Genomic DNA, 20,508 nt, shown 5'->3' on the forward strand with positions numbered 1-20,508 from the left:
TCCTGGCCCCCACCCAACGGGAACCCTTCTCGCCAACCCTGAGACTGGGTGATAGAGGCGGTGGCCCTTGGGGAGAAGAATATGTCAAGTTGAGGCCAAGTGAGAATTCTAGAGAGGAACCTACTGTTGGGTGTAGGAGGGCTGGGGTGAGTAGGAGCCCCACGAAGACTGAGCTTTTACGCCACGAATGACGCAAATCGACGCCAGAGCCGGGGGTGGGGATGTCGTCACCAGCCGCCTGGGGTTGGCAGAGTTGCGGCGAGAGGGGCGTGTAGACCCCGCCTCGGTGGGTGGGGAGTGGCAGGCCCCGCCTCGGCCCCGCTGACAGGCTCTGGCCGGCGTAGCTGCGGCTCTGGCTGCTGGGCTGGAGAGCCGAGCCGGGAAGGATGCGGCTCCCAGGGCGGCCTGGGGGTCCCGGGGGATCGGGGGGTCTCCGGGTGCTCCTCTGTCTGCTGTTGCTGGGCAGCCGCCCGGGAGGCTGCAACGCCATTAGTGCCCACGGTCAGGAGGAAACGGGGGGTGGGGGAGGGTGCCGAGAGCAGAACTCGGTGGGGTGTGCTGGGGGTGTGGAGGGGAGGGAGTGGGAAGTATCACGAAGGTGGGAACCTCGGCTGGAAGGTGTGTGTGGAGTGGGGTCGGGGGATGCCCGGTGAGCGGAGAGAGAAGAGAGGGCATCTGCGAGGAAAGGGGCGTAGGCCTGGAGGTGGGGCTGGGAACCCGGGGGCGGGACCTAAGAGAAGAGGGCTCAGGGCAAGTTTGGGGAGAAGGAATGGGGGTGCGTGTGGGCAGAGGGACCTAGAGACGGGACGCAAGAGAAGGAAGTGTCCCCGAGGCGCCAAAAAGTGGCGGCGCTGAGGGGTGGAGGAGGCGAGGGAAAGAGAGAGAACCGCGATTTCCAGGCAGTAGAAGTCGGGCCCACGAGCTCCGGGGTCCCAGATTTCCGTAGAGGATCAGGCCAAGCGAAGGGCCAGGGTTTCTCTTCTTTAATGGAGAGGCCAATCGCTGTAATCTGATCTCCGATACGAAGCGGACGGCGGGGGAAGGGGGCCAAAGAGGGTGAAGAGGGAGGGGTCGTCTCCCGCCCCCTCCCCACAGCCAGGCCTGGTGCTGACTCACATCTGAGCGGACGGAGACAGTCAGCGCTGACTCATGGGCAGGGGGAGGGTGGGGGCCGGGGGCGCGTGGGGGAAGGGGCGCAAGCTCGCAGTCTGACGCCCTCCTTCCCCATCCGGCTTGGAGGCCAGGGCAAGGTACTTCCTGTGGCGCTGCGGGTTGGTTAGGGTGGAAGATGAAGGCTGGAATGGCGGAGAGGTCAGGTCCTTTGAAGGCTCCTCACCCTGTCGCCCTTCCCTCCCCCATAACTGCTTCCAGGCAAACCCTCAGAGGCGCAGGGCTCTGAGCTTCAGCACCGCGAACAGCGCCAACAGGGCTAGGGACACGGACTGTAGGGACAGTGTGGAGCCATCCCACCCTTTCCCATGCTAAGCAGAAGTATGCTGGGGTTCCCATCTCTTCTGAGTCCCAGGCCATCATAAGATACTTTTGGAGATATGGGAAGGAAAGTCTCTTTTCCCTCTGAATTTGGACATAAACTACCCCTCAGTAATTCTATCAGAGTAGAAATCTATGATTCTCCACCATCACCACCCCCATGCACCTGAAAGGCTTCTTTTCCCCATTACTCAGTTAAACAAACTGAGGCTTTTAGGGAAAGAATCCAAACTTGCAGATCTTTGAAACCCAAAGCCAGATCCTCCTCTTAAGAAGAGGAGGCCTCTGCCCTCCTCTCCTCCCAGCTTAAAGCCTTCCTTAGAATGAAAGACTGGATCCCACCTGCTTCCCCCTTCCCTAGCCTGTTCATCCATCTGACCACTATGTGCATGGGGGAGTCTGAGCCTCTCTGCTCACCTGTTCTTTACAGGCTGTCTGTTTGATCGCAGACTCTGCTCTCACCTTGAAGTCTGTATTCAGGGTGAGTGAAACCAAACATAGGATTTACAAGTGGGCGGGGGTGGGGGGAGGGTACACAATGAGAAAGTAGTGTGAGTGTGGGCGGGTGCCTGGAAGTCAGAAGGGGAAATGCACTTGGAGAGAAGAAGGGGGGATGGCCTGGAGGAGCAAAGCTCTCTGAAGCCAAGAGAGGAGATAGAGACAGAGCTGTCTATTTGCAACCTGGACTTTGGAAGGCCTTTTGCCCAAACCCCCTGCTAACACCACTTTTGTGCTCTTAGATGGCTTGTTTGGACAGTGCCAGGTGGGAGTGGGGCAGGCCCGGCCCCTTTTGCAAGTCACATCCCCAGTTCTTCAGCGCTTACAAGGCGTGCTCCGGCAGCTCATGTCCCAAGGTGAGGTCTAGATGCATTGGAGGAGAGAGGCTGTAACTTGGTTGGATGAGATGGGGAAGGGAGGGACCACCTGACTCCAGGTTTTCTCTCATGGAACATTCCTATCACACTCACTGTGCAGCCTCACCTTCCCAGACCTTCCTGGAGACAGGAGTGGGGGTGGAACTCTAGAGATAGGCTGTTCACACTTAGACTCTCTGGAGGAATCCAGAGGAGGCTTCTAGAAGAAGCCACTGGAAGAGGCCAGCATTCATCTCTTTGAGATCAGCCCACTCTCTGGAACTGACTGAGTACTCCAGAGCTGTGAATCCTGGGGTCTTCAGCCAGGAGAACACCCCACTCACTCCATTCATTCAACCATACTTATTGGGTACTTCTATGTGGCAAACATAGCTTTAGGTGCTTGAGATTTATTAAGGGGTGAAATGAAGATCTCTGCCTACTGGAGTTTATATTCAGGAGATGAAGGGAGGGACTACATTATATAAATTAGAAAACATTAGTATGTTAGAAGGGGATAAGAGCCATGGAAAAAAACAATTACAGCAGGATAAAGGGATCAGAAATGGTGAGGTAGGAGGCCATAGTATTAAAATGAGTGGTCAAGATAGATCTTATTGAGGCTATGAAATTTGAATAAATACATCAGGGAAGTGGGGATGTTTTCCAGAAGGTTATCTTAGGAAACAGTGTTTTGGTTGGCCAATGATCTAGAACAAAAGCCCTAAGATAGGAGCATGAGTTTGAGGAACACCATGGAAAACATCTCTACAGAAGGCTGTAGAGGAGTGATGGAGATGCAGAGCAGAAGATGCAGTCAGGTAGGTAATGATATTCTAAGATTTTATAGGAGAATGTGTGGACATTGACTGTACTCTGAGTAAAAGAGGAAAGCATCACAAGGTTTCAGCATAGGGGTGCTTGATATCACTTCTACTTTAAAAGGATCTCTCTTGCTGCTGTGTTGAGAATAGAATGTAGGGAATCAATGGTACACACCGAAACACTAAACATTAAAATATTAACTATGCAGAAGTATCAACTTGGGGAAGGGGGGGAGCTCAGTTTTGATTATACTGAGTTCAAGATATCCACTCAATTAGAATGGAAAGTTGAGTATATAAGATTGGGTTTTGAAAGAGAGAGAGAAGTCTGAAGCAGAGATATAAATTTGGAATTCTTTGGCATACAGAGGTAATTAAACCTATGAGGTGGATGAAATAGTCAAAGGATTGAGTCAATATGAAGAAAAGCCCTAAAGAATTCTATTAAGAGGACCAGGAGAAGGAGTGGAATCAACAAGGGAGGCTGAGAAGGGGGAGCCAATGGGGTAGAAGGAGAAACAAGAGTGTTTGGTGTCCTAGAAGCTAAGTGAGAGTGTATCAAGGGGGAAGGAGTGATCAACAGTGTCAAATGATGATGGTAGCTTAAGTAAGATGAGATTTGAGAACTGACCTTAGATTTAGATATGCAGAAGCCACTGGTGATCTTGATGATAGCAGTTTTAGTAGAATAGTTGTGGGCGGGGGGAGGATCCTGAATAGAGGGGGTATGAGGGAATGGGAGGAAAGGAAGTGGATACAGCCAGCAGAAATAACACTTTCAGAGTCTTGCTACAAATAAATGGGGTGACAGTTGGAGGGGAATGTGGGATTCAAGCAGTATTTTTATTATAAGATGGGAGAAATTGCATTGTGTTTGTATGTGAATGGGAATAATTCAGTAGACAACAGGTGAAAATGATGATATAGGAGAAAGGGGAGAATTGTGGGGAAGATGTTCTTGAATAGGCAGCAGGGGATGAAATCTAGTGCCCAAGTGGAGGATTGGCCTTTTATAGAAACACACATAGTTCATCTAATGTTAATAGGGGAAAAGGCAGGTATAGATCCCATGATATGAGTTAAGAGCAGTATGAGTATTAATCCAGAAGCAAGGAAAAAGGAATGGGAGTAGGTGGGACTATAAAGTGGGAGGTTATCCTTTTAGAATAGATGACTGACTTTTCCTGCAAGCAGCGTTCATGGAGGGAAATGGTCAAATAGGAGATCTGCCCTCAGGATAAGATGATGTTGATGAAGGCTTAAAACAGGTGTATAATGCTTTGGAAGTTTCCAAGCATTTTCAAGTCCCTAATTGCATTTAATCTTTACTACAGACCCATAAAGTATATGTTATTCCCACTTAAACCACCACCACAACCACAAATAAAGAAAACTAAGGTTCAGGATCAATAAAAATAAGATTAATAATAATATTGATGATGATGATAACATTTATTGAATACTCATGATGTGTCAGGTACTATTCTAACCATTTTATATTGTATTTTAATTATCACAACAATTTTAGGAGGTATAACCCCCCATTTTCCAGATGAGAGCACTAAGGCTCAGAGAGGCTCAGCTAAGAACATACAGTTAGTAAGTGGCAGAGGATTTAAACCCAGTCTCACCGGAGGCAGCCTCCCTTCTAGATCTGCACCTGGGGGCGGGGTTGGGGGGGGATGCGGAAAGGACAGCTCAGATCACACACCAGGTCTCTGGACCCCCTCCACTGCTCCTTGGCTCTGCCCAGTTCAGTACACTGCAGGGTAGAGGGTACAGTTTTGATCTGCACTGGCCCCTGTTACTAAGCCCTCAAACTGTTCCAAGCCTGAGGGACAATCTCCATCTCACTCTTTTCTCTCCCTGGAAGGACTATCCTGGCATGATGACCTTACCCAGTATGTGATTTCCCAGGAGATGGAGCGTATCCCCAGGCTTCGCCCCCCAGAGCCTCATCCAAGGGACAGGTAGGCATCATTTGTCATCAGCTCTAGCGTGGCAAGGCTGGTGCATCTGTGGTCCTCCTGAGGGAGAGAGGAAAGTATGTACAGAGAGCATCAGGCTGAGGCTCTGGAGTGGTCATTTGATATGCTCACATGCCCAACATGAGCTGAGCTCATCCCTGGGCATCTAGCAAAACAAGGGGATTCAAAACTGGGTTTTGTGGGTTTTTTTTTGCTGGATAAAGTATTTTCTTAAAATTTTTATCATAGCATAGTTGATTCACAATGTTAAAGACTGTTTTGAAACATTTGGACATTTGGCATTTTAAAAGAAGCATCAAAGCAGTCATCATGGAACAGATTAGAATTTTGTCAGACTGAGACTGTTTAATGTTCAGTTTTATTATTACATGGTAGGAGGTACCATCTTCTTATTGTGGCTAGGGGCTCTGAAGGCATCAATCAGGCCCTGTAAAGCAAAGGAAAGTAAATGAGGGGTTGGGGCTCAGAGGATGATACCAGGTGAAGAAGGCAGAGTGGGGTAGGGCGGGACACGGCATTGAATGTTTGGATGTGTACTTGGGGACATGCACACAGGGGAAACGGAGCAAGTTTCAGCCACAGTTCATCTAGAGCAGGTCCCAGCTCCCTTCCCCTGCTCCCCACTGTCCCCTTTTCTGTCCTTAGCCTCATGCTTCATCAGCTCTGCTGCTGTGTTTCAGGGACCCAGGCACGCTTACCAGGGAGGTGATGACCTCTACCCAGGCGTAGACCTCTGGCCCTTCTCCATGCTATTCTCTCCTCTACTGAGGCTACCTCATCTCTTGAGAGATCAGGTTTACTTTAGGCTAAGCCTGCCTGGCCCCCAGCATCTCTGCCTCCTAGATTCTGTACACTCTTGCCCCACACAGCCAACACGCACACGCATACACACACACACACTTTGCTTTCCTCCTCAGATCTGGCTTGGTGCCCAGGAGACCTGGTCCCGCTGGGGAGCTGCTTTTACAGGGCATCCCCACTGGCTCCGCCCCAGCTCCGCAGCACCGGCTTCCTCGACCTTCCGCAGGCGGGGGTGGAGCTGGGGCGGGCTCCCCCCTGTCCCCTTTGCAGGCTGAGCTGCTGCCCCCTCTCTTGGAGCATCTGCTGCTGCCCGCACAGCCCCCGCATCCTGCCCTGAGTTATGAACCTGCCCTGCTGCAGCCCTACCTGTTCCATCAGGTGAGCCCTAGACACCGCCCCCTCCCAACCCCAATCCCCATGCTGACATCTGCTCTTATCCCAATCTCTGGTTTCCCACAGTTTGGCTCCCGCGACAGCTCCCGGGGCTCGGAGAGCTCCCCAGGAATGGTCAGTGTGGACCCCCTGCCCAAGGCTGAAGCCCCTGCCTTCCTCAGCCGAACTGCCTCCAAGGGCATGTTTGGGGCTCACCCTGGCCAATCCTATGGGGACCCCCCAGGGCCTCCACCTGCTCAGCTTTTCCAGGAGTCAGAGCTGTTCTACCTGGCCCAGGAGTCACAAGTGCCCAGCAGGGCCAGGGCACCAAGGCTGCCAGAGCCAGGGGGCAGCAGCCGGGCAGGGGACTCCTCGGAGGGCTATGAGGAGGAAGGACTAGAGGGTCATGGGGAGAAGCCTCCCGCCCCAGCAGAGCAGCCAGGTAACTGCGGCCTCAGCATCCACTCCATGCCTATGGGGCTGCTTCCTAGGGGGGAGTGTTGGGGGGGGGGGGTCTGTCCTGACTATGCATGCACTTGTTAATTTGTCCTTAAAGTCATCTGTACACTCAACTAATGCCTACTGACTACCTGCTCTCTGCCAGGCATAAGTAGGCACTGGGGATACAGTAGCGGGTGGAGCTGACATGCCTTCTCCAGCTAGGGAATCAAGGAGTCCCTACTGGGCCTGAAGTTTGGTCTTGGCACCCGAAGGGCTTTCCCCCAAAGTGTGGACATGGATGGGAAGGGGAAGGCATCAGTGTCCTGGAGTTTGAGAAGTTGCTAAATGTGGGGGTCCCCACCCACCTGCAAACTCATCCCATAAGTTCATCCCGGCACCAGTCCCGAGCCCTGTGTCTGGCTCCCAGCAGATGTGACTCTGCAGAGAGTGGCCACTGTGCTGGCGGGCTATGGCGTGGAGCTGCATCAGCTGACCCCGGAGCAGCTCTCTACCCTCTCAACCCTGCTGCAGCTGCTGCCCAAGGGTGCCGGACGAAATCCGGGTGAGTGTCGGGGCAGAGAGACTGCCGGCCCCACAGAGGCCTCTTGCCCCACTTCTCAAGGCCACAAGAAACAGTCTAGAGGGGAAGGGCCAAGCTTAGGGGAGAGAGTTGGTTTGAGACCCGGAGTCATTGACAGCCACGGTCAGGAAGCAAGGGGTGAGGTGATGAGCTGAGGAGTTAAAGCAGGAAAGGACTGGGAGATGGAAGTAATGGGAAAAGAAGCCAATGAGAGTGTGAGCTGGGGATCTGGAGGCACCGGGAAGGCTAGGCAGAAGATGCTGAGGACCTAAGGCAGGCATGGCCATTGCCAAGAAGCCAATGATTGACAGGTAAGAGAGGACTGCGCAAAGAGTAGCTTTGAGGGATGTGGCCAAAAACAGGGAGGAGTTGATCAAGCAATGGTTGCTCAGAAGGTAAAGAGTCTGCCTGCAATGTGGGAGACCCGGGTTCCATCCCTGGGTTGGGAAGATCCCCTGGAGAAGGAAATGGCAACCCCCACTCCAAAATTCTTGCCTGGAAAATCCCGCGGGTGGAGGAGCCTGGTGGGCTACGGTCTGTGGGGGTCACAAAGAATCGAATATAACTGAAGCGACTAAGCATGCATGCATGAAGCAGAAGGGACTTACCAGGTGGCGCTAGTGGTAAAGAACCTGCCTGCCAATGCAGGAGACATGAGACGTGGGTTTGATCTCTGGGTTGGGAAGATCTCCTAGAGGAGGGCACGGCATCCCGCTCCAGAATCCCATGGCTAGAGGATCCTGGCAGGATACAGTTCATGGGGTCACAAAGAGGCGAATACAACTGAAGTAATTGAGCCCATGATGCAGAAGTCCAGAAGCATGGGGCTTCCCAGGTGGTACCATGGTAAAGAATCCACCTGCCAATGCAGGAGAAACAAGAGAAGTGGGTTCAATCCCTGGGTCAGGAAGATATCCTGGAGAAGGGCATGGAAACCCAGTCCAGTATTCTTGCTTGGAGAATCCCATGGACAGAGGAGCCTGGTAGGCTACAGTCCCTGTGGTCACAAGGAGTCAGACACGACTGAGGGACTAACATACCCAGAGGCATACGGCCATGCTTAGGATGAACCCAACAACAGCCTTGGTTACTAACTGCGGGGAGAGCCCATGGCAGATGTCACAGACTCCGAGCTACCAGCCTTTTCTCCTACCTGCATTGTGTGGACCTTGGCCTTGGCCCTTTGCCCAGAGTCTTCTTTTTCCTGTCTCTACAGGAGGGGTTGTAAACGTTGGAGCTGACATCAAGAAAGTGAGTTTGCAACACCTCCCTGACCCATAAGGCAGCAAACGCCCTTAGCTGAAATCTAAATCTCAGGTTCAGGACCCAGAATCTGTATTCTCTGACCCTTCAACAGAGGTCCAGAGGCTGCAAGACATTATTTAAAGTCTCACCTCAGGCTGAAGGCAGAGCTGGGACTGGAAGCAAGAATTCTTGATTCACTGCTTTTTTCACTGGTGTCAGACCACGCTGAAATAAGATCCTTAGGCGAAGGGAGGGACGGGGGCAGGCAGGCTCCTGACCGCCCTATAGCTTGAGGCACTCTGTCTGTTTCAGACGTTGGATTTCTAAGATTGTGTGGCTAAACAAAGTCGAAAAAGCACTGCCTGCCTGTTCATCTCCTCCTATAACTCTAGCTTTCCTCACTCTGGAGTTTTTCCCCAGTCCAGCCCCATCCTGTCGATTATTCCTTATCATGAATAGTCACTCATTCAGCCCTTTATTCATTCATTCATTCATCCACTTGGTTCACTTTCCTGGATGCCCTCTCGGTATCCAGTGCTGACCTGGGCCTGGGGATAGAAAGAGAAACAAGTCATAAGCACCCCTATGGGAGCTCAGGATCCAGATTGTAGACCCCCTCTCCCTAATCCTTTCACTGTTAGAGACCCTACCTCTATCCTCTCTTCTAAACAGACAATGGAGAAGCAGGTTCAGGGCGTAGACCCAGCGGAGCCTCCGCCCCCGACGCCTTCCCTGCCTGGATCCCCCACTGGCAGTTCCACCTCCCACAAAGCCCAGAAGGAGCTGAGCGCCGGATCCTCTGAGTCCACCAAAGCTGCTGGCCCCCCCGCCACGCCAGTCCTGGTAGAGAAGAAAAGCCCACTGGGCCAGAGCCAGCCCACCGCGGCGGGGCAGCCCTCCGCTCGGCCATCAGCAGAGGAATACGGCTACATTGTCACCGACCAGAAGTAAGGGCTCCTACGTGGGGCAGCCTCTTGGTCCCTTGGGGGTTGGGCTGGCCTGCCTGGCCAGAAGCAAAGAGCAGAAGTGCAGATGTGAAGTAGATGGGGCAGGGGGTACTGCTCTGCACCCCTGGATGTCTCGGCACCCTTGGAGGGTGTTTCAAGAAAGTGGCCAAGAGGGTCCCCACTTTCCTTCCTCTACCGGCTCCACAACTCCAGGCCCCTGAGTCTGGCTGCAGGAGTGAGGCTGCTGGAGATCCTGGCTGAGCACGCGCACATGTCGTCGGGCAGCTTCATCAACATCAGGTGGGGCTCTATCTGGCTGGGGCAGCAGGTAGCTTGAAGAGGGTGAGGCCTGAGGGGCTCAGGGGAGGAGGGAAAGACAAACTCCGGGTAAGAGGCAGAGGTTAGGTCACAGATGTTTCCAGCTGCATTGAAGGTACAGCCACACTTGGCCTTGCTGCTGGCCTGTCCAGTATCTTCCCTCCTGAAACACCCCTGTATGGCAAGGGTTTCAGCCCCATCCTCTAATAGGGAGAGGGCCAGAGAGGATCTCTCATTTTGAATCTGGGGTCTGTGATGGGTGAGGCAGTAATATACCTCCTATTCGGCAGTGTCGTAGGACCAGCCCTTACCTTCCGCATCCGGCACAATGAACAGAACCTGTCTTTGGCCGATGTGACCCAGCAAGCCGGTAAATACTTCTTGGCCCCAGCCCTGGTTGTATAGACCCAGGCCGGTGGCTGATGCTCTCCTTGAAATATTCCCAGACTCGGGAATATTCCCAGACCCAGACCATATGGGCCCGGCCTGCCACGGGGCATTGCATGGCATGGGGTGGAGACCGTATGGGGGCTGGAGAAGATCTGACCTCCGTCCTCTCTGCAGAGTTGGTGAAGTCTGAACTGGAAGCACAGACAGGGCTCCAGATCTTGCAGACAGGATTGGGACAGGTATGAGATAACCGAAGAATCAGTCACAGTCCCCTTTGGCTGATGCTGCCCACCAGAAATGAAGGCAGTCTTGGCAGAACAAGAGCTGAAATACTCCACCTTTGCTGAAGCAGCCCTCCTCCATGCAGTTTTCTTTCTGACCAGCAGATGGCCCCAGTGGCTCCAGCTCCCCGCAGGATCAGCCTTCTGTAGGCAGCCAGCTCACCTGGAAGAACAACCTGAGATGGCCCTAGCCGTCCATAGATGTTCTAGAGCAAAGTCTCAAATTTCAAGGGAAAACATTACACAGAAAGGACTTTGAACTCAAAATATGCTTCTGTTACGCATCCAACACTGATGCCTCATGTTCTATTTGACTTCCTGGGTCTCTATACTTCTCTACATCCATTTTTAAATGCAAAAACTCCTAGGGAGAGTCACCCCCTAAGTCTCTGGCAGTACAATGTGGTTGAGTTGGTCCCATGGGGATTGAGAAAGAAGGATCTTGGGTCTATATGAGTCCCTCTGCCTGTACCACCATGCCACTGCCTCTCAGCTTTTCCCCAGGAGACATCCTAGCAGGGAGTGGGGTGTGGGACAGGGGTGAGGAGCAGCTCCTAAGTCTCCCCCCACCACCACTGCCCCCCTTGATTCTAACCTTGTTCCCACAGAGGGAGGAGGCAGCTGCCGTCCTTCCCCGACCGGCCCACAGCGCTTCTCCCATGCGGTCCGTGCTCCTTACTCTGGTGGCCCTGGCAGGGGTGGCTGGGCTGCTCGTGGCCCTGGCAGTGGCTCTGTGTGTGCGGCAGCATGCGCGACAGCGGGACAAGGAGCGCCTGGCCACCCTGGGGCCCGAGGGGGCCCATGGTGACACCACCTTTGAGTACCAGGTGTGCATCCCCAGAAGCTCGTTGATGCAAGGGGATGGAAGGGGCTCAGGAGTCTGGGTCTCCTGTAAGATGAGGGCAGGGAGTTGGATATCCAGGCAGGGGCTGGAGAAGCCCCAGCAGGGGTGTCGTGGGGGCATTTTGAATGGATGGGAATTGAGAACAGGTGGTTCCTGAAGTTCTCCCCAATACCACCATTCAGGGGGTTCTGGATTCTGCTCTGTAATATCTGAGGTTGTCATGGGCCACACCCAAGCAGAACAGCCCTGGAAAGGATGAGACCCAGGGCAGAAGACCCCACCCCAGAGGAGACAGGTTTCATTCAAAAGCAATCCAGGACCATCCTAAGGACTCTGTTGAACTGAGTCCAGGACTCTGCTGAAAAGGCTTCAGGAGAACATGGATCCCACCCTGTCCTTCTTCTGCAGGATCTATGCCGCCAGCACATGGCCACAAAGTCCCTGTTCAACCGCGCGGAGGGTCCGCCCGAGCCTTCTCGGGTGAGCAGCGTGTCCTCACAGTTCAGCGATGCCGCCCAGGCCAGCCCCAGCTCCCACAGCAGCACCCCGTCCTGGTGTGAGGAGCCCGCCCAAGCCAACATGGACATCTCCACAGGACACATGATTCTGGTCAGGATGGGGCGTGGGCCCAGAGGCAGGGAGGGGACCGGGTGGTGGGAGGGGCAGGGCTGGCAGCGGGGGCCGGCGCCAGGCTGTGGTGTCCCTGCAGGCCTACATGGAGGACCACCTCCGGAACAGGGACCGCCTGGCCAAGGAGTGGCAGGCCCTGTGTGCCTACCAGGCGGAGCCCAACACCTGTGCCACCGCTCAGGGCGAGGGCAACATCAAAAAGAACCGCCACCCTGACTTCCTACCCTGTGAGTGAGTCCTGCTGGCCCAGCTTTCCGTCTGCTGGGAGTCTGGAGGGCTTGGGGTAGGGGCTGGGCTCCTGGTTCAGGCTGAGTGGCAGAAGTGCCAGGACCCCAGTGACCAGAGGGGTTTCTGGGGTGGGGTGTGGGGTCTGTGCAGATGACCATGCTCGCATCAAGCTGAAGGTGGAGAGCAGCCCTTCTCGGAGCGATTACATCAATGCCAGCCCCATTGTGAGTGGCTCCCATCTCCTCCCCCATTTTCATCCTGCCCCCACAGACTCCATTTCCCGCTCCCCAGTGCCCTGGAATTGTGGGCCTGATATCCGGCATGGAAACGGGAGTTCTGAGGCTCCCCCAGACCCTGGCCTGTTCTCTTTGACCAGACCTCTCCATAATGGCATTTCCTATTCTGGTTCACACCATGATGTATTTTCCCTGCCCCCAGATTGAGCACGACCCTCGGATGCCAGCCTACATAGCCACACAGGGCCCGCTGTCGCATACCATTGCAGACTTCTGGCAGGTGGGCTTTTGGAGGGAGGGTGTCTCCAGGGACCGGGGGCCCTTGTGGGCAGCCAGGGCCAACCAGGTCCCAGGGAGGTTAGAATGGAGCTTACCTGGGTGCTGGACATCATCTGTCCCTAGATGGTGTGGGAGAGTGGCTGCACTGTCATCGTCATGCTGACCCCGCTGGTGGAGGATGGTGTCAAGCAGTGTGATCGCTACTGGCCGGACGAGGGTTCCTCCCTCTACCACGTATATGAGGTCAGCAGAACCCCACGGCCAGGAGACAATGGGGGTGGGGAAAGTGGACGGTGCACCATTCATACACGTGCAACTATATGTGTATATAAACATCCAGGTACTACACATATTCACACATGCTGTGCTGTGCTGTGCTTACTCACTCAGTTGTGTCCAACTCTTTGAGACCCCATGGACTGTAGCCCGCCAGGCTCCTCTGTCCATGGGGATTCTCCAGGCAAGAATACTGGAGTGAGTTGCCATGCCCTTCTCCAGGGGATCTTCCCAACCCAGGAATTGAACCCAGGTCTCCCACATTGCAGGTGGATTCTTTACCGTCTGAGCCACCAGGAAAGCATTCACATACATATACATATGCATATACATGTGTGTATGTTTGTGTCCAGTCTAGGGCTGAAAAGCACTTGTAGGGACCTATGATGAAAGGTACAGATATAAAACTGTAAAACCACCGAAACTAAGGTAAAAAGCTAGGAGCCAGGAGTACAGTTTTGAGACAGGGAAGATAAGTATACTCAAAGACCAAGACTTAGTCCTACTTTTATTGAGTCTAGTTTAGATCTGAGTTTCCTGGAGGCCAAAGCAAAGAAGGAAATGCTGCCAATCACATATGTTGCTTATGAAAAATAGAAAAAAACTGGGGTGTCTGGGAAGAGACAAAGTAGAGGAAGGAGAAACATTCCTGACCAATGGGAAGTGACCCCCCCTCCCATAAAACAAGAGATGTTATTTGCACAACAGAAGCTTCTTATCTCTAAATGAGCTCTTGGATAACAAATTTTCAGCATTAGATGAGCACGCAATACTTTTTCTTTTTCTTTTAAGTTTCAAAAATTGGTCCTGCTTGGGGTTAAAGAAAAAAAAATCAAATGAAAATACAGAATTTTATCAAGGTTTATGGTGTGTGTGTAGCACAGACACTTTGCTAGTCTCTGCGCAAAAGAGGAAGGAGAAACTGATTTCAGGAAGCACACAGGACCTCCTGGAGGGTCCAGTGGTTAAGAATCTGAGCTGCCACTGCAGGGAGTGTGGGTTCGAACCCTAGTCGGGGAGCTAAGAGCCCGCTATGCGGCCAAAAAGACTAGTTGTGTCTAGATGGAAAAGCCACCAGTTGTCCTGAGCAGACCATAAGTGATACAGACGGCTAGGGTTCTTGGGGATAGTTGGGTGAGCTTCCCAACTGGCCTGGGAGGCCGGGAGGATTTGGAGAGGCCCTGCCACGCTCAGGCCTGCGCCCCCACCCTCGCAGGTGAACCTGGTGTCGGAGCACATTTGGTGTGAGGACTTCCTGGTGCGGAGCTTCTACCTGAAGAACGTGCAGACCCAGGAGACGCGCACGCTCACGCAGTTCCACTTCCTCAGCTGGCCGGCAGAGGGCACCCCGGCCTCCACCCGGCCCCTCCTGGACTTCCGCAGGTGAGCGAGCGCCCCTGGGCGGTGGGGCAGCCCGAGGAAGGCTCCGGGAAGCCCGGGAGAGAGCAACCCAGGAGCAAGGGGGCCGGGAGCCGGGCTCTGGCGTCTCCCCGCAGCCCATCAGCTCCTCCTGGGGCCCCAGGTCAGGAGAGGCAGGCCCTCTCGCCCGACCTGGAGCCTCAGCTTCTGGTCCGCTGGTGCCCCCTTATAGACACCCCCAAACCAGGACTGACTCTGACCTCCTGGCGTCCCCTTCCGGACACCCCCCTCCCCCCAAAACCAGGACTGACGTTCTGTCTCGCTGTGCCCATCCGTCCACTGCTGTGGTCCAGCTCCTGACTGCTCGCTCTCTCTGCTGGCTGGCTGCCTCTTCCCTCTCTCTTGCCCTCTTTTTCTATCTCCCATTCTTTCTCCATAACCTTCTTCTCCCCACCCCCTATACCATGAAAGGCTCATCTTATTTCTAACCCCCTCCTCTCCCCTCTCCTTCTCCTTGATCCTTGCTGTCTATTTCCTCCTGTCCTGCGTTTCCTGGTGTCCTCTACGTCTGCTGTCCCCTTGCTTTCTCTCACTCCCCCCTGCCTCCCCCCTTCTTTACCCTGTGTCTCTTTGCCTCTGTTTTTATTTCTTTCCCTCTTTCCCTCCCTTCCTTCCCGCTTTTTCTCCCCCACCCTCCCTCTCGCCCTCAGCTCTCTCTCCATCATTCTGTCTCACAGTCTGTCTCACTCCCCCACTCCAGCCACATTTCCCCGCTCTGTACCTCTCCCTGTTCCATCTCTTAGCTGTTTCCTCCACCTCCCTCCCATCTCTGCCTATTTACTCTGTCTCTCTCTGTCTCTGTCTCCCCCCTCCTCTCTTTCTCTACATGTCTCTGTCTCCGTTGCTCTGTCTGTCTCCCCTCTCTGTCTCCTCCCTCTTCTCTCTCTCTCTCTCACGGCTGCCAGCGTCATTTTTGTGATCTGCAGCTAGTATTCTCACTCCAGTTGCATAGTCACAAAAGTGATCACTGGCAGGTGTGGCCGCTGCACGGATGGGACATGAGGACCTGTGGCCCAGGGACCAGCCGGAAGGGCGCTGGGAGAGCTGGGGGGCTGCGGAGACTCAGGGAAGGGACAAATACTATCAATGGGGGGGGGGGTGTGGGGAATCTCTAGACTCCTGGGGACTCACAGAACCAGGTGGGGGCTGGGACAGGAAACCGACAGGGGGACTTGCCCTCTTCAGATGCTGAAACCATGTCCAGGCCTCCAGAGCACCCTGCCTTCCCTCCACAGATAGGTGGTGAGAAGCCTGCTGCCGTGGCAGGGACCTCACCCACACTGCAGCTTCCTCCTGCTTCTCTGCCCCTTGCCAGGCCGGTCTGAGGTCTCTAGGTGCTGGGCAGAAAGCAGAGGAGCAGAACTGGGGTGGGAACCTGGGGGTAGTTTCTGAGCCTCAGACAATGGTTTCTAACTGGGGTCCATGCAAGCTGAAGTACAGGCTTCTCGAAGGCACCATCAAGGGTATCAGGGGTATTTTTTGTTTTCCATATTTAAAAATATTTATAAAATGAGTGCATGGACCTATTTTAAGGCTGCACAGGTAAGTGAAAAGGTTATATTTCTTTGCTTCAGGCTGGAATTATGTAAACTCAATTGGCATTAGACACCCAGAACAAATTAATTGCTGCTTAATAAATACTGTTTTGGTGAAGGTCCATCAGAGGGAAGGCAAAATAAATTTTTAATCTTAGAAAATGACTCTGATCAAGTTCCTTGACCTGCATCTGTTTCTTACCTGTGAAATGAGATTGATGACCCATACCTTAAGGGATTGTTACAAAAGCCAACAGCATGAAATCTATAAAATCTACTTTAAGTGCCAGGCACATAGCAAAGGTAAAAGTGAAAGTCGCTCAGTCGTGTCCAACTCTTTGTGACCCCCTGGACTATGCAGTCCATAGAATTCTCCAGGCCAGAATACTGGAGTGGGTAGCCTTTCCCTTCTCCAAGGGATCTTCCCATCTCAGGGATAGAATCCAGGTCTCCTGCATTGCAGGTGGATTCTTTACCAGCTGAGCTACCCGGGAAGCCTCAACACATAGCAAAGGCTCTGTTAATTCTAAGTACTATTTGTTGTCATTATTTTTAACTGACTGGGGGCCACCGTGACAACTTCTGTTCAACCCCAGCCCTGATCTACCAGCCGATATGCTGAGGAATCATGTGGACTCCTAGAAAACCATTCAAAGTCACCTGGCCCCAGCAAGCCTGGGGGGTACCAGACTAGGGAACCACTAAGTTCCAAGCTCCTCTGAAATGCTCTAATAACCCCTCAGAAGGTTCTCCCTCGCCCTTGTCCTTTGGGAGTATCAGGAGTCTGCAAGTGACTCTCAAATCAGGAATGTCGTAAGGAACAAGAGCAGGTTAGACTGGGCCACGAAAGAGGGAGAGCCCACCTGCTCCTTGCTGAGCTGCTGTCCAAGAAGCAGAGTCTGAGGTCCAGGTGGACCCACAGTCTGAATATGACCCAGTCACAGAGCACCTGTGCTGGGGTAAGACTTATCCAGGGAGACAGTGGGCAGCAGCATTTTCAGAGCTGAGGGGTTGTCATCCCCTTGATAGCAGAACTCTGCACCCAGGGCTACAACCAGATCTCACTGCTGGTGAGGACCACAAGGAGCCTGGGTGGGGAGGGGAACACCCAGGGGCAGAGCAATGGTGTGCTCTGACACCCTTGAAGTCACCAGAACACCTATCCTCCCTGAACTTCAGGCAGGGGAGACTTAATATTATGGCGTATTATCTTTAATAGTGCCAACATTTAATGAGCACCTACTGTGTGCTGGATTTAGCACTTGGTCCTTTACATGGATTATCTCATAATGCACATAATAAGAACTCTAAGAAGGAGGTTACTATTACTATCATCCCCATTTTACAGGTAAGAAAACTGAGGCTTGAAAGGTTTTTATTGGTTGATCTGATTTATCAGGTTTTATCTGATAAATCAGAACAACTGATTTATCAGTTGTTCCAGGTGTAGAGCCTAGGCCCGTAGTGACAAGGCAAGCCCAGTCCCCCCACACCATCTCTGGTTCTTGGCCTCCAGCCCCGATTCCTCCGTCCAGCCCTCTTCCCTCCTCGGCCCTGAGCAGGTGGGGAGAAAAGGAAGACAGGCCCACAGGTGTGTTTCTCAGTTCCCCTTTCCCTCTGCGGGTGCCCCCTGGCCTCATGACCATTTCTTGTTGCAGGAAGGTGAACAAGTGCTACCGGGGCCGCTCCTGCCCCATCATTGTGCACTGCAGGTGCGTACAGGGTTGGAGGGGGGTGGGGGGGATGGATGGGGGCAGGCCAGGCCCAAGCCAGAGGGCCCTGAAGGGGGCACATTCCTGGTTCCCGCCCCCTCTCTGGTCCTGCTCTCTGTGAGCATCTCCCAAGCACGCTGCTTGCCTATCCCCTTGATACCAGCAAACAACAGCCCATGGGCCAAATTCAGCACACCATCTATTTTCTTAATGGCCCATGAGCTAAGAATGACGTTCCCATTTTTAAATAGTTGAAGGAAAAAAAAAAGAACACATGACAGAGGCTATATGTGGCCCACAAAGTTGGAAATATTTACCATCTTGCCATTTACATAAGACGTTGGCTGAAGGAAAGCCTGGCCAGTGACTGGAAATGGCTATTGCCATTCCCTCTCACTGCCTCCACCTCGGGGTGGAGCCAGGGCTCTCCTTTTCAGTTGACTCACTGCCCAAGAGACACCCCAGGAGTCACAGGCTCCCCACTCAAGGCCCAATTCCCAGGACCCAGGAGCTATGACCCCATCCCTCATCCTTGGCTCACTCATGCCCTCCAACCCCGCAGCTAACCCTCACGGCTCCACCCCAAGCCTCCATGTCCCCGCCCCTCCCCCTTCCTGCTGGGTCCCCAGCTCAGCCTGTCACCATCTCCTCCTGCAGCGACGGTGCCGGGAGGACGGGCACCTACATCCTCATCGACATGGTCCTGAACCGCATGGCCAAAGGTGAGGCCCCCTCCCGGCCACGGCCCCAGCCCAGCCCCAGATTAGAGTCTCCCCAGCCCCTGGGGTCACAGGAGTTCGTGGAGGGCAGGTCGCCACACCCCCAGGCTTTATCCAGTCCTCTGAGCCTCCCATCCCAAGATGCCCCAGGTTTTCTGGGACCTACCCTCCTCTGGACACCCTCTGAGCATCTCTGTGTCCCCACACCCCTCCCCGCCAGGAGTGAAGGAGATTGACATCGCTGCCACCCTGGAGCATGTCCGTGACCAGCGGCCTGGCCTTGTTCGCTCGAAGGTGACTGTTTCACTCTACACCCACCCTAGCCACGACCTTTCCCCAGGGAAAGTGGCAGCGGCCTGCCTCTCCTGCCTGCCTCCAAATCTCCCCCAGGAGGGCTCCCTTCTTCTCCCCCAAGTGGCCGCCCCAAAGCCGCCCCCATCCCAGGGCAGGAGCAGAGGCCGGGCCTCCCCATGACCCTCCTCCCTCTGCCCTTTCCCAGGACCAGTTTGAGTTTGCCCTGACAGCTGTGGCGGAGGAGGTAAATGCCATCCTCAAGGCCTTGCCCCAGTGAGACCCCTGGGGCCCCTCGGCGGGCAGCCCGGCCTCCACTCCCTCCTTGCCTGTGTGAGCATCTATCTGCGCACTCGCTCTCACCGCCACACCCGCCACCTCGGCCCCTCCTGGGCGTGTGCAGCCCTTCCAAGAGGAGTGTGTAAGGAAGGGGAAGCCAGAGGGGGCATACAGGAAACCCGGGTGTCCCCTGGGGGAGCTGGCAGCCGGTCAGGAGAGGAAAGTCATGGGTACCAAATTCTACCCACAGTCTCCTCCTGTCCAAGTTCCCTGACCCCCATTTCCCGCCACTCTGGATGCTCCTAATATGTCTGTGTGGACACCCTCCGCCCTCCAGTGGGGCTAGAATGGGACAGAGGGGCCACCATGCCCAGACTGTCCTGCTCTCCTAGCCCCTGCTGCCCGCTGTCCTGCCTCCACAACTCACACTGTGGCCCTTGCCCCTCCTGCCCCCTCCCCTCACCCTTCCGCCACGTGCCACTCAACTCGCTCCCCCGGCACAAGAGAACATTTCTGGAAAAATCTACTTTTGTATCAAAAATGTGAATAAAGTTAGTGTGTCGTGTGTGCAGCTGCAACCAGACCTCCTACGCGTTTCTCTGCTCTGCTTCCAGGCTTCAGCCCCAGCCTCAGCCTGGAGCGGGCCCCGCTGCTTTCTCAGATGTGGACAATTATGGGAGAGCCGAGCTGTGGGGTCAGGCTCTCCAAGGCGTCCATGGGAGCAAATGACAATCGGGCAGTGGTTTTTCATGCTGCACTTCCTATGAGTCTGATAGTCTCCAAGGTGCTTGACAACCATTAACTGGTTTAATCTTCAGGACTCGCTTCCAGTTATTAGCCCCATTTTACAGACAGAGAGACTGCACAGAACTTGCCTGAGGTACCACGACTAGTTAAGTGGTGGAGTTGGGATTCCAACACAGACATGCTTGGCCTCTTTGCTGCATCTCCTCTTAGTTCTCGGGCAGCAGCTTCGCACCCTTCAGCCTCAAGAATAATATACGTCACGCAGGATGGAAGTTAGGACTAAACGAGGTGATACAGGCCAAGTGCTCGCCACACCTTCAGCAGAAGTAGCTAAACTCTGGTAATGACTCACAGACCAGGCCTGTGAGACGTCACAACATTCATTCACCTGGGGGCAAAGGGCACTTTCTCCCCACTCCCCCAGAATGCCCCCACCCTGTGTGGCCTCAGAGGAGACTCCATCCACACGTCATGTGGCGTCCTGGGACAACAGTGGTACACATAGAAATGAGGCAGAAAGAGCCTTGAGCCTGGAGCTACTCAGGAATTAATTAGGGTCACCTTGCGAAACTCCAATACTTTGGCCACCTGATGCGAAGAGTTGACTCATTGGAAAAGACCCTGATGCTGGGAGGGATTGGGGGCGGGAGGAGAAGGGGACGACAGAGGATGAGATGGCTGGATGGCATCACTGACTCAATGGACATGAGTTTGAGTAAACTCCGGGAGTTTGTGATGGACAGGGAGGCCTGGCGTGCTGCGATTCATGGGGTCACGAAGA

General features: G+C 54.0%; 1 protein-coding gene across 3 annotated transcripts; it reads left to right on the forward strand.

The window, feature by feature from the left end:
- Window positions 1-307: 307 nt before the first annotated feature.
- Window positions 308-19,558, forward strand: PTPRN (protein tyrosine phosphatase receptor type N). 3 transcript variants are annotated; one of them, XM_043445198.1, is made up of 23 exons: window positions 308-501; window positions 1,922-1,972; window positions 2,232-2,345; window positions 5,043-5,139; window positions 6,075-6,336; window positions 6,418-6,772; window positions 7,202-7,333; window positions 8,568-8,602; window positions 9,269-9,543; window positions 9,757-9,843; window positions 10,152-10,231; window positions 10,426-10,490; window positions 11,141-11,359; window positions 11,785-11,985; window positions 12,086-12,233; window positions 12,385-12,458; window positions 12,673-12,750; window positions 12,873-12,992; window positions 14,242-14,408; window positions 17,638-17,691; window positions 18,349-18,413; window positions 18,631-18,704; window positions 18,910-19,558. In XM_043445198.1, the coding sequence occupies exons 1-23, from the start codon at window positions 387-389 to the stop codon at window positions 18,979-18,981; spliced, it is 2,940 nt and encodes a 979-aa protein (XP_043301133.1). In that variant the 5' UTR covers window positions 308-386; the 3' UTR covers window positions 18,982-19,558. The 3 variants fall into 3 exon arrangements, with proteins under 3 accessions (XP_043301133.1, XP_043301134.1, XP_043301135.1); XM_043445200.1 differs by having other exon boundaries at window positions 363-501; window positions 1,941-1,972; XM_043445199.1 differs by lacking the exons at window positions 1,922-1,972; window positions 2,232-2,345.
- The last annotated feature ends 950 nt before the right edge of the window (window positions 19,559-20,508 follow it).

Source organism: Cervus canadensis, chromosome 24 (assembly GCF_019320065.1).
Source record: "Cervus canadensis isolate Bull #8, Minnesota chromosome 24, ASM1932006v1, whole genome shotgun sequence".
Classification (NCBI taxonomy): Eukaryota; Metazoa; Chordata; class Mammalia; order Artiodactyla; family Cervidae; genus Cervus; species Cervus canadensis.